This window comes from Lepidochelys olivacea (genome assembly GCF_965140295.1).
Source record: "Lepidochelys olivacea isolate rLepOli2 genome assembly, chromosome: 5".
NCBI lineage: Eukaryota > Metazoa > Chordata > Testudines > Cheloniidae > Lepidochelys > Lepidochelys olivacea.
In genome coordinates this window covers 127,574,039-127,588,500 of record NC_140415.1, presented here as the reverse complement: position 1 = coordinate 127,588,500, position 14,462 = coordinate 127,574,039, and the positions used below count along the sequence as shown (strand labels likewise).

At 44.2% G+C, this 14,462-nt stretch overlaps 1 protein-coding gene across 4 annotated transcripts in view; it reads right to left on the bottom strand.

Moving 5' to 3' along the window:
- TRIM14 (tripartite motif containing 14) overlaps positions 1 to 14,462 on the bottom strand; it is a 46,518-nt gene that overhangs the window by 31,501 nt on the left and 555 nt on the right. For 3 of the 4 annotated variants that reach the window (XM_084628436.1, XM_084628433.1, XM_084628435.1), the window contains exons 2-3: positions 5,071 to 5,166; positions 1,547 to 1,783 (exon numbers count right to left, since the gene is read on the bottom strand). In XM_084628436.1, the coding sequence (XP_084484562.1) occupies positions 1,547 to 1,783; positions 5,071 to 5,166 (333 nt within the window). The remainder of the gene's footprint in view (positions 1 to 1,546; positions 1,784 to 5,070; positions 5,167 to 14,462) is intronic. The other variant, XM_084628434.1, reaches the window with a different exon arrangement.

Sequence of the window (14,462 nt, the reverse complement as noted above, 5' to 3'; positions counted from 1 at the left end):
AGGTGGAGCCACAAATCTGCTCTCTTTCTCCAGCATGCAGGGAAAAATCAAAAACAATCAGCAAAACCTTCTGTCCATAATAACCAAGCCCTTCAATTCTCCCCATGTTTGGCCTGCTTAAAGCAACAGCAATGGCCCAAGTGCTGGTGCAGCCACTCTGCATCGCAGTGTAAGGAGTTCCTCTGGTGGCCTAGAGCTGGGTACTACTGCAATCTTGGGGGAAATGCTGAATTACCAAGGGAATTTGGCCTGCCTATAGCCCTGTTAGGGTTGAGTGCAGAAAATACAAGGGCAGGCTCCTAAATTTTCTACCCCTGCAGCATGCATAGGCCAGACTGCCAAGAGCTCAGCTCCTCTTCAGGTGCCTAAAGTGAAGTGGCACAGGGAGGGGGCTGGAGGTTTGACCTTGTAAAAAGGTACAGGGATATTCGAAAAATGGATATAATTTAGTCCCTCTCTTTTACTTAATGGTAAAGATTCAGGTTATCTAAACCAGCGTTTCTCAAATGCCGCCCTAGGGGCATTTCTTCTGGCCACAGCCTCCTGGGTGGTGTTTGCGGTGGGGTGGAGGGGCTCAATCCCCCAGCCCCACCATTCTGCCCATCACCCCTGACCCCCGCTGCCTCTTCAGGCCCTGGGCTTTGGCCGCGCCCCCAGCCGTAGGACCCCAGGATCCAGCCACTGGGCTTCGGGCTCTGGCCCCAGGCTCAATCTCCCCCCGCATTACTGCTGGCCCCTGCTGTGTCCTCTGGCCCCAGTCTTCCAGCACTGGTCCTGGGCTCACCACCCTCCCCATTGCCACTGGCCCCCCGCTGCCTCCCATTACCCCTCACCCACCCATTGCCCGGCCCCCACTGCCTCCCTACCCACCTTCCCATCCAGGGCTTACTCAGCCCTGGCAAGCTGGGGGCAAATTAAGTCTGCTGTGAAAGGTGATATTTATAGTCTGCTGTGAAAGGTGATATTTATAATATCGCTTTTCACTGCCTCCCAGCTAGCTAGCAAAAAAAAAAAAAAAAAGGCAACCAAAAATGCAAAGAAACAACCACCACCAACACAAAAGACAATAACATGCAAAGCACCTTATCTGTGTTTCTATTCAGTTTAGGTCCAGTAAAGAACAGAGACAACTGTACATTGTTTTCATTATTGAGTTTACAAAAAACTCCTACATAAATAAATTACAACGATTTGGACGTGTATATGTACACATTTATTTGTTTTTCCTAAAGTTAATTAGGTATTTTAGGAAAAATTGTCAGAGTGGCCACCAGCAAGGGTTGGTGGCCGAACTCTGAGGTCACCAAAAATTTTGTTGCGAGAATCCCTGCATTCTAAACCCAGTCTAAAGGTGGAACCGTGACTGTGTGGGTTACTAACCAGAAGGGCAGGAGCTAGACTATTCAGAGAGGCAGTAATAGAGAGGCACTAATAGGGGGAAAGAGAGGATAAGGCACTTTGTACGTATATATCTACAGAAGCAAATACAACAAGCCTCCAAAGTGGTTCACCATTAAATGTCAGAGGCAGAAAGAGAGTACACTACTACCTGTAATAACTGAATGGGATCACTTCGCTGTTGGATCTCCCTGACTCGGTTTGAAAAGCTCTCTATGATTTGAATTCGTTCTTGACATGACGCTGTCTGCTGATCATACATCATGAGGGCCTGCTGAGTCTTTTCATTTATGAATTTTTTTGTCAGCTGTTCCTCTTCATCAAGTAGTAGCCGGAGTTCGGTGAACTTCCCTGCCAGAGATGCTTTACTAGCCGAGGCGTGTGCCTACAAATAAAAACAGAATGGCAGACACATTCCGAGTATAAGCGTCTCTGATGTTTCTCTGTCAGACTTTAAAAATTACATTCCCACAAAGTTTTATTGATCTGTAGCTTTCCTTTACAAAAATAGTCCAGCCACAGTCCAGATAACCACACTTGTTTGGGGTTTTCCTACTTTTGTTCTGGGTGAAAAGGCTCAGGGACAGATTCTGATACCCTTACTCTCATTGACAGCATCTTAACTTCAGTGGGACTACTCACACAGTAAGATATTACTCACTGTGAGAAAGGGCATCAGAATCTAGCCCTTAGCTAGCAGTGTCTGGAGTGACATCAGGCAGACTCCAGAAGTCTGGCAGATGTGGGAACTGGATTTCTGTGTATGCTTGAAAGGGAATATTTTATGTCCCATTATCAAACAAGTTAGGTAAGAAGAATTGTTGGAACGAGGGCATCTTAATGTGAGGGACAGCCGGAGTCAATGTCCAAACCAACGTGGAAAGGTCTCCAGATTGCACTGATAGCCATTTGCTGGGTACCCTATGGAGATGCTTTCGGAGTGTAAGTGCCCGGGACCATTTTTACCTGTACAGGGCTGAGTACACCAACAGTTCTCCACACAGAATTAGTAATAGTTTCCTGTTTTTATTGGAGTCAGATCCTCCCCTGATGTAAATCAGTGTAGCTCCATTAACTTCAACAGAGCTACATCAATTTACACCAGCTGAGGAGGTTCATCATTTGCTGTTTGTAATTATTTCAGTACAGCTCTCCCAGATACATATGTTCCGCTCCCACTAACAAGTGGCTGATTGCAGAATTGAAACTAGGGGCAGAATTTCTGTTTCAGGTGCTAGCACCATGCACAGGTGCCTACAGGAAATACACTGTTCTGTGGCAGAGCTGAAGCTATGATGTCACTCTGAGGCAGGCAGTGGTTCGCTAATTCTCCCTAACAACAGACAATATGGGTCTATGGCTTAATTTGCACTACGCCCAGTTTGCGAGCATAGCTATGTTCACGAGAAGTGTGAAAAAAAATTACCACCCCCACTCCCAGCCGATGTAGCTATGTGAGCAAACACTCTGGGGTATGCAACTATCCCGACGGAAGAATGCTTTTCTCAGCTTAGCTAATGTCGTTCTGGGAGGTGGCATAGTTATACCATCAGAAGAACTCCTTCTGTTGGCTATGCTGCGTCTACGCTAGGGGGCGCTGCCAGCATTGCTATACTGGTCATGACTCTGTAGTGTAGACAAGCCGTCTGTATCAGTTTGACTATGATTGCTATTTGACATTGAACATAAGAACGGCCTTAATGGGACAGACCAAGAGTCTATCTAACCTGGTATCCTGTCTTCCAACAGTGGCCAGTGCCAGGTGCCCCAGAGGGAATGAACAGAACAGGTAATCATCAAATGATCCGTCCCCCGTTGCCCACTCCCAGCCTCTGGCAAACAGGGGCCAGGGACACCATTCCTGCCCATCCTGGCTAATAGCCATTGATGGACCTATCCTCCATGAATTTATCTAGTTCTTTTTTGAACCCTGTTATGGTCTTGGCTTTCACAACATCCTCTGGCAAGGAGTTCCACAGGTTGACTCTGCGTTGTGTGAAGAAAGACATTGGGCTTGTCTGCATGGGAAACTTTTAACAATTAAACTAGTACAGTTAAACAGGTATAACTCCCCATGTGGGCACTCTTATTCTGCAAGACTGGCTTTTTTCAGTTGAGTTTAAACCCCTCTGTGACATTCTGTACCCCAAAGCAATGCCCTGGTGCCCTCATATTTACAATGGTGAGAGGATTATAATATGATTTGTTCAAAGTATGCCCTGTGAGGTATCATTCTAAAAGTCTTGATCTGTTGAACATTAATATCCTGTTGGATTGTATGTGCTGTCATTGTATCTCCAGTTATAAATATTGACTATGTATCACTATTTCAAATGTGTTTGCTCCAGAGATGACACCCCCCAAGGTAGTTTACATCCAGTCTAGCCAGCACACTGTGAGTGGACTATTCAAGGTGACGGTCCATTAAGAAACACAACAGATGTCAGAAGCTTATCCACACCCATGGGCCTTCCTGTGAACTTTTCAGCCAATATATAGATAATGGCTGCTATGACTCATCGAAGCATGCAAGGGCATGTGACTAGATCATGTGACACTGGACTCCATCTTGTGCCTGCACTTTTCCCACAAACTGGGCTGGGAGCTTTGTTTGGGACAATGAAGTTCCCTCCACATGGCAGAAGCTATGAAAGAGGGGAAGGCACATCATCACTTGGCTTCACACTCCCCACAACTCAACACCTGGAAACATGACTAGAGGACAAAGACTTTGACTGGGGAGGGGGTCCCAGGCAGGAAAGGTGGATTCCGCCTATGTCTGAAAGTGTTTGTACTATCAGGGTGAGACACTGCTTGATTCAAATCCTGGCTAGTTAATAGAACTCAGATTGTGATTTTGTTTTATTTCTTAGGTAATCTACTTTGATCTGTACCCTTATTACTTATAATCACTTAAAATCTCTCTTTCCGTAGTTAATACATTTGTTTTACATTTTACCTAAAAACAGTGTGGTTTGAGTGAAGTGTATGAAAAATCTTAGCTCAGTTAACAAAAAGCTTGCGCCATGTTCCTTCCATATTGAGGGAGGGGCAGACTGGTTAATAAACTTACACTGGTCAGCTTTTGACCAGGGCAAGACGATACAATTCTGGGGTCCTAGGCTGGGGGGAACTGGCTGAGGCCTCTCTATTGTTGGTTCATGAATGACTGGCAAAAGCATTCATATGACTCGGGTATGTCCCTGTCCATGAATGTTTGTGTGAGTTCAAGACCTGGAGGGGTCTGCAGCTTGTCACAGTGTGAGAGGGAACCCAGGCTGGTGAGACAGAGTGCTCAGCGGTACCCCAGTTCAAGGTTGCACCCCGGGAACACCCATCACACGCTCCCAAAGTGACAAACTAAACTGCTAATAGGCCCTCTTCTATGGGTGTCCACATAGTTGGTTATACTGACATAACTATATAGTTTATAGGTTTATAGTCATACCTTACCTTATACCTATATAATCTTCCCACACAGACAAGCCCTTTGCCAAGTAACAAAATATTGGGAACAGAGAAGTTAATCACAACATTTACATGATAAACTTGACAGCAAATTTACTTTCACTCTAGAAAACCATGCTTGTGATTGAGCAGCTGTCTAGGCTGCAGCGTGGGTGGCATCTGAAAGCTGCTACTCCCTGATTAATAAGCAAGTTTCCACTTTACCTTAAGGTCATTAACAGCTTGTTCTATATGTCTTATATTGCCAACTTCCTGTTTCTTTTTCAATTCTAGCTCCTTCAAGTACCTTGTCATGAATTCCTGTTCATGTAAAATAAAATACATACTTGGTCATAAACAATGGTTACAAACGTAATTATCCATTTTTCTTTCTACAGCAGAAGAATGTAGTCAGAAACTCCCCAAATCACAAGTTTATACAAGGTAAATATCGATACTCGTTAACTAGATCACGTATTTGAATACTGAAGCTGCCCATCTGATATCACTTCTGCAAGACATAGGGAAACTTACTGGGAAAGCCTGTTTTTCACCCTGAAATCTCTATTCTTGCTCAGACAGAAATAATACCACCTGCATATGTGTTTAGCAGTTAAAGGATCCCAGCTGAGCATTTTCATTTGGAAAATCACCCAGGGAACTATTGCCTGGATTCAAAATCCAGTGAATGTGTGTCACACTCTTCAGTTACAATAGATGTTTTCTGCTCTAGGACATAGTATAGACCCGTGGTTCTCAAAGCCAATCCACCCCTTGTTCAGGGAAAGCCCCTGGCATGCTGGACCGGTTTGTTTACCTGCCGTGTCCGCAGGTTCAGCCGATCGCGGCTCCCACTAGCCACAGTTCGCTGCTCCAGGCCAATGGGGGCTGCGGGAAGTGACACGGGCCAAGGGACGTGCTGGCCGCCTTCCTGCAGTCCTCATTGGCCTGGAGCGGCGAACCGCGGCCAGTGGGAGCCGCGATCGGCCAATCCTGCGGATGCGGCAGATAAACAAACCAGTCCGGCACGCCGGGACTTTCGCTGAACAAGCGGCGGACCGGCTTTGAGAACCACTGGCATAGAGGCTGTACTATAACCAAATTTTATTTGAAGATTAAGCAAATTTATTCTGGCAGATTTTCCTTTACATACCAGCCCTGTTCCTCAATAGGGTTGTTTATGACAGGCAGCTACGAGCATGCTGTAAATAGGATGGTCACCGCTGTTAGAAAGGATGTAGAGAAATTGGAAAGGAGCCAGAGGCAAGTGACAAAGATAATTAGAGGGATGGAATGCAAGCCATATGAGAAAAGGCTGAAGGAACTGGGTATGTTTAGTTTGGAAAAGAGGAGATTACGGGGGGACATGATAGCAGTCTTCAAATCCTTGAAAGGCTGCCATATAAAAGATGGAGGAAAACTGCAACAGAGGAAGAGGCAATGGGTTCAAACTACAGCATAGCAGATTTAGATTAAATCTCAGGAAAAACTTCCTAACTGTAAGAACAGTAGGACAATATAACAAAGTGTCTAGGGAAGTCATGGAAGATCCTTCATGGAAGGTTTTCAAAAGGAGGCTGGTTAGCCATCTGTCTTGAATGGTTTAGACACATCAAATCCTGCATCTTGGCAGGAGGTTGGACCAGATGACTCTTGCGGTCCCTTCTAACCCTATGATTCTATGATTGTAAGACACAGCGATGGTGAGTAATTTAAAAAAGGATAGATATTGATTTTTTTCCTAACATGGTTCAATATTTTAAAGTATGTCTTTGTTTACTGGCTGAACTACATTTACTAATTCAGGTCAGATTTTGATATCCTTACACTGGTTAAAAAAAAACGAGGAGTACTTGTGGCACCTTAGAGACTAACAAATGTATTTGGGCATAAGCTTTTGTGGGCTAAAAAAAAGTGGATTTTAGCCCACGAAAGCTTATGCCCAAATAAATTTGTTAGTCTCTAAGGTGCCACAAGTACGCCTTGTTTTTTTTGCTGATACAGACTAACACAGCTACCCCTCTGAAACCTAACACTGGTTAGGTCCTTACTCTGTGAGGAGCCCTGGTGATTTCAGTGAGGCTATTTGCAGAGTAAAGTACTGCTCCCCATGAGTAAGGGTCTGAGATCTGGCCCTCAGAGATTAAGGTGGAGGTTTTCTAAGGCAGCCGGCTCCCATTGGAAGTCAATGGGCATCAGGGCCCAGACGGTTCAAGTTGTTCAGGTGTTGCTGCACTCCGTGTTGAACACCGATCTCACTTAGGAGCCTAGATCTCATTTTCAAAAGGAAGTTAGGCACTTCGAAGTCTAAATTCCATCAATGACAGGATTTAGATTCCTAAATCAGTTAGGTGTTGCGATGCTGAGCATAGCTACGCCTAAATACGTTTTATAATCTGGGCCTGGGTGCCTATCTGCCCTTTTGTGGCTTGGAAAATCTCCCCATCAGCCTGTTCCCAGAATTCATAGAGACCCCATTCCACATGGATTCCTACAGGAGTCATGAGTAACTGTTTGTATGATGAGGCCCTTAAGTTTTTTGTTTTTTTTACCTATTAACATCTTAAATTGTGATTTTAAACATAAGAGCTATACCATGTCCCAAGTAACCCTTTCACACTGTTACTTTCACTCTAATAATACAGCATGATAAGGGATTCAGAAATCTTTAACAATCAAAGTTAACAGCAGTAAACATCATGCCATTGAAAACTCCCAAAGTGTGGCCTTGAGCATTGGGAACTTCAGTGGACTCTGAAATGGACATGTTGCAGTTTTGGAGATATAGCGGAGTTTTAACTTGTGATGTGAAAATACACAGAGAAAGAAATGAGCTAGAGAGAGTGAAAAGAGGAGCAGAATTACCCTAATATACATATAAAGTTAAGGCTTACGGTGAGTGACAGTAACACAAATATGAATGTTTTGACATGCTTCAAATGCCAGGAGCAGAGGTAGGGGCTTTTGTATCTTAGTATTAAAAGGTGTCAGTGATGCGGCACTCGGGCCAATGTACTAATCCTCATGTGGCCCTTGTGGTGATTTGAGTTTGAGACCCCTGATCTTGCCAGCTGTCTATCCACCTTATAGTCCATGTCTATAACCAATGCTCTGTTTAAAACAAACCAAATCCAATTAACATTTTATTGGAGTGAATGAGAAAATAACCACTTGGCTGTATCTGGTACAGGATGTCCTGCACTTCATTGCTTCTGCAGGCTGAGCTCATTGCACACACAGTGATTCATTCATAGACTCCGAGGCAAGAAGGGACCACTGGGATCATCTAGTCTGTCTACACAGGCCAGAGAACTGCCCCCAAATAATTCCTAGAGCAGATCTTTTAGAAATACATCCAATCTTGATTTTAAAATGGCCAGTCATTGAGAATCTACCACGACCCTTGGTAAATTGTTCCAATTGTTAATTATTCTCACTGTTAAAAATTCACACCTTATTTCCAGTCTGAATTTGTCTAGCTTCAACTTCCAGCCATAAGACTGTTATACCTTTCTCTGCTAGACTGAAGAGCCCCAGTTTCAAATATCTGTGATATAAGTGCTCCCTCTGAAATGGGTGCTTTTTAATAGCAGTGCTCCACACTAGGACAAAACAGAAGAGTTACCATTAGATCGGCATGTTCTGTACACCTGCCGATTTCCTTACATCCCTCCATCCCCCCAAAACTAGGTCATCTAGGTGCTCTTCTCTTATCCCCCTCAAATTATCCATGTGTATAACTTGTCAATAGTTACATTATTTCTTTCCTTTCTGTCTGAAAATTGGTCATTCAGGGTGCTGACATTTGAAACTGCATTGGGAGGAAGGGTAGAGCTGAGACAGAGGCATGCCGCATTGTTATGCTGAAAGGTGTTAATTCTTTAGTTCTTTGATCTATAGACAATTACAGACCTGTTTAAAGCTAAGGGATATGCATGCCAGAGGCTCCGTGGGTTTCTTATTTTCCTGTTCTCCTTTTCCAATTTTTATCAAAATCAATAGGCTTCTGCCCACTGAGGCCTAGAACTTTCCCTGAAGTTTTGGAAGAGATCAGATGCAGTGTTCAAAAATTATTGTGTTATATGCAGACAAACAGAGAAATGCTATCAAGTTGAGTGTAGGACCTTGCGTTGTTTGGCCAACATGGACACCACTGTCTCTTCTGACTAAGATTTTCAAAGCTGGTTGCCTAAAGTTAAACTCCTGGGTCCATATTTAGGTATCTAAGTGACGCTGCTGAAAGTCAAACTACTTACTTAAACAGCTAGGCATGGATTTAGGAGCCTAAACTTTAGGCACTCAGGCTTGAAACTTTTGGCCTCTGTGGGCAGAGGAAAAGAAGTCCCATTAGACCTCTGATTGGGGCACAGGAGTAATCTGCCATCAAATTGGATAAAAATCAATGATTTTAAAAAAAAGTTAAAAAATCGGATTTTTTTTTATTTAAATCAGATTTTTTTGATAATTAAAACTATCTTTTTCCTCAAAAAGGATTTAAGATACATTATAGCTCAAAGATATCTCATCATGGAATAGGGATTATAAATTCTAATTCTATAGTATGAGACAATATATTCATGTAATGTTTAAGAAAGTTTTGTAAACGAGTTCCAATAGTTCATGGACTAGGGACCCAATTTTATGGGGTTCCTGAGGCTTCTGTATAGATTATTTAGGTTAATCTTTCTATCTACCCACTGGGACTCAGTGCTCAGTCTAGAAGATACCATCAGAGATGCTTAGTTTTGCAGTTCTCAAACTGTGGATTTGTGTCTCCAGAGATAATATGCTTGTTAACAACAAAAATGTTTTAAAATAAATAAATAAATATACAGAGGTGAGAAATAACAGACCTCAACCTTATTGTCCCGCTGCAAATTTGTGAACACAGAGTCAATCCCTTGCCTCTCTTTAAAAGTGCAAAATTTCAAAAAGTTCAGTGAATAAAAGATTGGTGGGGGCAGAATAGATCTGAACAAGGAGAAGAAGTCTGGAGATAAATGTGACAAGGGAGGGACAGGCAGTAGAAACAAAACTGAAACTGTTTGAGCGGCATATTCCAGAATGCACCTTTATGAAGAAATCCATGATTAAATCGAGTCTTCCTGACCAGTAATTCAGACCCATCATCTTAACTTCTGTACCCGGAAAGATAATCGAGCAAATAATTAAGCAATCAATTTACAAACATCTAGACGATAATAAGGTGATAAGTGACAGTCAGCATGGATTTGTCAAAACAAATCATGTCAAACCAGCATGATAGTTTTCTTTGACAGGGTAACAAGCCTTGTGGATGGGGGGAAAGCAGTAGACGTAGTATATCTTGACTTAGTAAAGCTTTTGATACTGTCTCGCATGACCGTCTCATAAACAAACTAGGGAAACACAACCTTAATGGAGCTACTATCTTTGAAAACTCGTGGCGAACCGGGGAAGTCCCGGATGACTGGAAAAAGGCTAATGTAGTGCCAATCTTTAAAAAAGGGAAGGAGGAGGATCCTGGGAACTACAGGCCAGTCAGCCTCACCTCAGTCCCTGGAAAAATCATGGAGCAGGTCCTCAAAGAATCAATCCTGATGCACTTGCATGAGAGGAAAGTGATCAGGAACAGCCAGCATGGATTCACCAAGGGAAGGTCATGTCTGACTAATCTAATCACCTTTTATGATGAGATTACTGGTTCTGTGGATGAAGGGAAAGCAGTGGATGTATTGTTTCTTGACTTTAGCAAAGCTTTTGACACGGTCTCCCACAGTATTCTTGTCAGCAAGTTAAGGAAGTATGGGCTGGATGAATGCATTATAAGGTGGGTAGAAAGCTGGCTAGATTGTCGGGCTCAACGGGTAGTGATCAATGGCTCCAAGTCTAGTTGGCAGCCGGTATCAAGTGGAGTGCCCCAAGGGTTGGTCCTGGGGCCGGTTTTGTACAATATCTTCATAAATGATCTGGAGGATGGTGTGGATTGCACTCTCAGCAAATTTGCGGATGATACTAAACTGGGAGGAGTGGTAGATACGCTGGAGGGGAGGGATAGGATACAGAAGGACCTAGACAAATTGGAGGATTGGGCCAAAAGAAATCTGATGAGGTTCAATAAGGATAAGTGCAGGGTCCTGCACTTAGGATGGAAGAATCCAATGCACCACTACTGACTAGGGACCGAATGGCTAGGCAGCAGTTCTGCGGAGAAGGACCTAGGGGTGACAGTGGACAAGAAGCTGGATATGAGTCAGCAGTGTGCCCTTGTTGCCAAGAAGGCCAATGGCATTTTGGGATGTATAAGTAGGGGCATAGCGAGCAGATCGAGGGATGTGATCGTTCCCCTCTATTCGACATTGGTGAGGCCTCATCTGGAGTACTGTGTCCAGTTTTGGGCCCCACACTACAAGAAGGATGTGGATAAATTGGAGAGAGTCCAGCGAAGGACAACAAAAATTATTAGGGGTCTAGAACACATGACTTATGAGGAGAGGCTGAGGGAGCTGGGATTGTTTAGCCTGCAGAAGAGAAGAATGAGGGGGGATTTGATAGCTGCTTTCAACTACCTGAAAGGGGGTTCCAAAGAGGATGGCTCTAGACTGTTCTCAATGGTAGCAGATGACAGAATGAGGAGTAATGGTCTCAAGTTGCAGTGGGGGAGGTTTAGATTGGATATTAGGAAAAACTTTTTCACTAAGAGGGTGGTGAAACACTGGAATGCGTTACCTAGGGAGGTGGTAGAATCTCCTTCCTTAGAAGTTTTTAAGGTCAGGCTTGACAAAGCCCTGGCTGGGATGATTTAACTGGGAATTGGTCCTGCTTCGAGCAGGGGGTTGGACTAGATGACCTTCAGGGGTCCCTTCCAACCCTGATATTCTATGATTCTATGATACTATAAGGTGGGTGCATAACTGGTTGGAAAACCCATTCCCAGAGAGCAGTTACCAGTGGTTCACAGTCATGCTGGAAGGGCATAACATGTGGGATCCCGGAAGGATCAGTTCTGGGTCCAGTTCTGTTCAATATCTTCATCAATTATTTAGATAATGGCATAGAGAGTACACTTATAAAGTTTGCAGACGATACCAAGCTGGGAGAGGTTGCAAGTGCTTTGGAGGATAGGATTAAAATTCAAAATGATCTGAACAAACTGGAGAAATGGTCTGAAGTAGACAGGATGAAATTTAATAAGGACAAATGCAAAGTACGCCACTTAGAAAGGAACAATCAGTTGCACACATACAAAATGGGAAATGACTGCTTAGGAAAGAGTACTGCGGAAAGGGATCTGGGCATCATAGTGGATCACAAGCTAGATATGAGTCAACAGTCTAACACTGTTGCAAAAAAAGCAAACATCGTTATGGGATGTATTAGCAGAAGTGTTGTAAGCAAGACACGAGAAGTAATTCTTCCGCTCTATTCAGCGCTGATTAGGCCTCAACTGGAGTATTGTGTCCCGTTCTGGGCGCCACTATTCAGGAAGGACGTGGACAAATCGGAGAGAATACAGAGAAGAGCGACAGAAATGATTAAAGGTTTAGAAAACATGACCTGTGAGGGAAGATTGAAAATATTGGGTTTGTTTAGTCTGGCAAAGAGAAGACTGAGGGGGCACATGATAACAGTTCTCAAGTACATAAAAGGCTGTTACAAGGAGGAGGGAGAAATTTTTTTTTTCTTAACCTCTGAGGACAGGACAAGAAGCAATGGGCGTACATTGCAGCAAGGGAGGTTTAGGTTGGACATTAGGAAAAACTTCCTGTGAGGGTGATTAAGTATTGGAATAAATTGCCTAGGGAGGTTGTGGAATCTCCATCATTGGGGATTTTTAAGAGCAGGTTACACAAACACCTGTCAGGGATGGTCTAGATAATACTTAGTCCTGCCTTGAGTGCAGGGGACTGGACTAGATGACCTTTTGAGGTCCCTTCCAGTCCTATGATTCTATGATCCAGTGGAATCTCCGAGAGGAGGACCTGCAGAATTTCCTGCCACATATGCCATTCCCTCTGCTTCAAATCCAAGCACAAGGGCACACACATGCACACTGCAGCACTGGTCACAAGTGAGTACTCAGAACTGCCTGGAGAACATTTCTGCAATGCTCTGATTTGAGTCCTAGCATACATTTGCTTGTGAGGTTTTCACTTCTTACAGAGGCTAAATAAAATAACCGCACTGCTTCAGGAGCATTGCTAAAACACTGTCTCCAATACGAATGGCAGGAGCCCATCTTGCACAGCAACACAAAATTTTGACCAGCAATGTATTCAGTCTGCGTATTTGACTATGCTGTTAGAAGAGACAGCTTGGATGGAAATTAGGGGGTTACAGTGCCAGAACCCAGGCTGGTGTGCCAATGTCCGAGCTCACCAACTACACTTAGGGCTTGTCTACACCAAACAGCTTTTAACGACAGGGCTGTGTAGACACAGCCCTGTTGCTAAAAGTCGGCACGTGTAAATGCTCTTTGTCCTCACTTTTGCAGACAAAATACTTCCACCCCCGCAAGCAGCATTCAGTTTGTCGGCAGGAGTATACTGCCACTTGCCGTGGCAAAACTTTTGTCTTTTGCAGGGGGATTAAGCACCCATGAAAGACAAAAGTTTTGTCGACAACTTGGCAGGGTAGACAAAGCCTATGTATTGATGCCATGTCCTGGAGAGTGCCTCTTTCTCTTCTGCTGAATCCACAGCCAAAAAATGAAATCTCTATCACCAAGAAACCAGCAGATGTCAGCAGAGGCTAGATATTTAGGGCCAGAAGTTCCAAAGAGCACTCACAACCAGGAGCCAGATGTTCAAAAGAGCTCAGGCTCCCATTTCAGCATCAAAAGTAAGCAGCCGGATTGATTCTAGTCCAAAGGATTGATTCTCCACTGCCAAGTTCTTTGCAAGAGTCATTTACATCGGTGCAAAGTACACGTCAAACTCTAGCATCTCAGAATAGCTAGTAGCATTTGACCCCACTTTGCACTCCTTTTACTTAGGTGTAAATGACTACACAAAGCGCAAAGCAGTGGCGAAACAGGACCATAGTATTTTAACTTGAGAATGCTGGGGTTCATATTTTGAAACCCTCTAAATACGATAACTATTCTTTCCTCCCCCATTTTCACTTGCTCAGATCTTTCTGAAAAATTCTGCTTTGAATCTGAAACTTTCCAACCCAAGAGTAACTTTTCTGGAAAGCGTAAGGAAAACTGCTTCAGTGACTGGGGGACGGAGGGCTTTTTCGGCTTAAAGGGTATCTGAGGCATGAAGGAGACCCACTTAACATGCTCTTTACAGTCACAGAATCAGAATTATTAAACAACCTCCTTAAGAAAGGGATGGACGGTGCTTCCCAAATGCAGCCTGCCGGCACATCACCACATGGAACCTTCTCCGGTCAATGGTCATTACAAAGCAGGCTTCCTGGGTCGGGGCTCCTGGGGGTGGCCCTGGGTTGCTCTCCCCCCAGGGAGCCCTACAACCTCACAACACCCGGGCCCCTGTCCTCCACCCACAGTAACTCAGAGCGGGGGCAGTGCAGGGGGATGGGCCCCTCTACACAGCTGGGTACCAGGCAGGGCTGTGCCGGGTGAGCCAGGGCCAGGCACTACGCCCAGTGCAAACAGGATGAAGCACCAG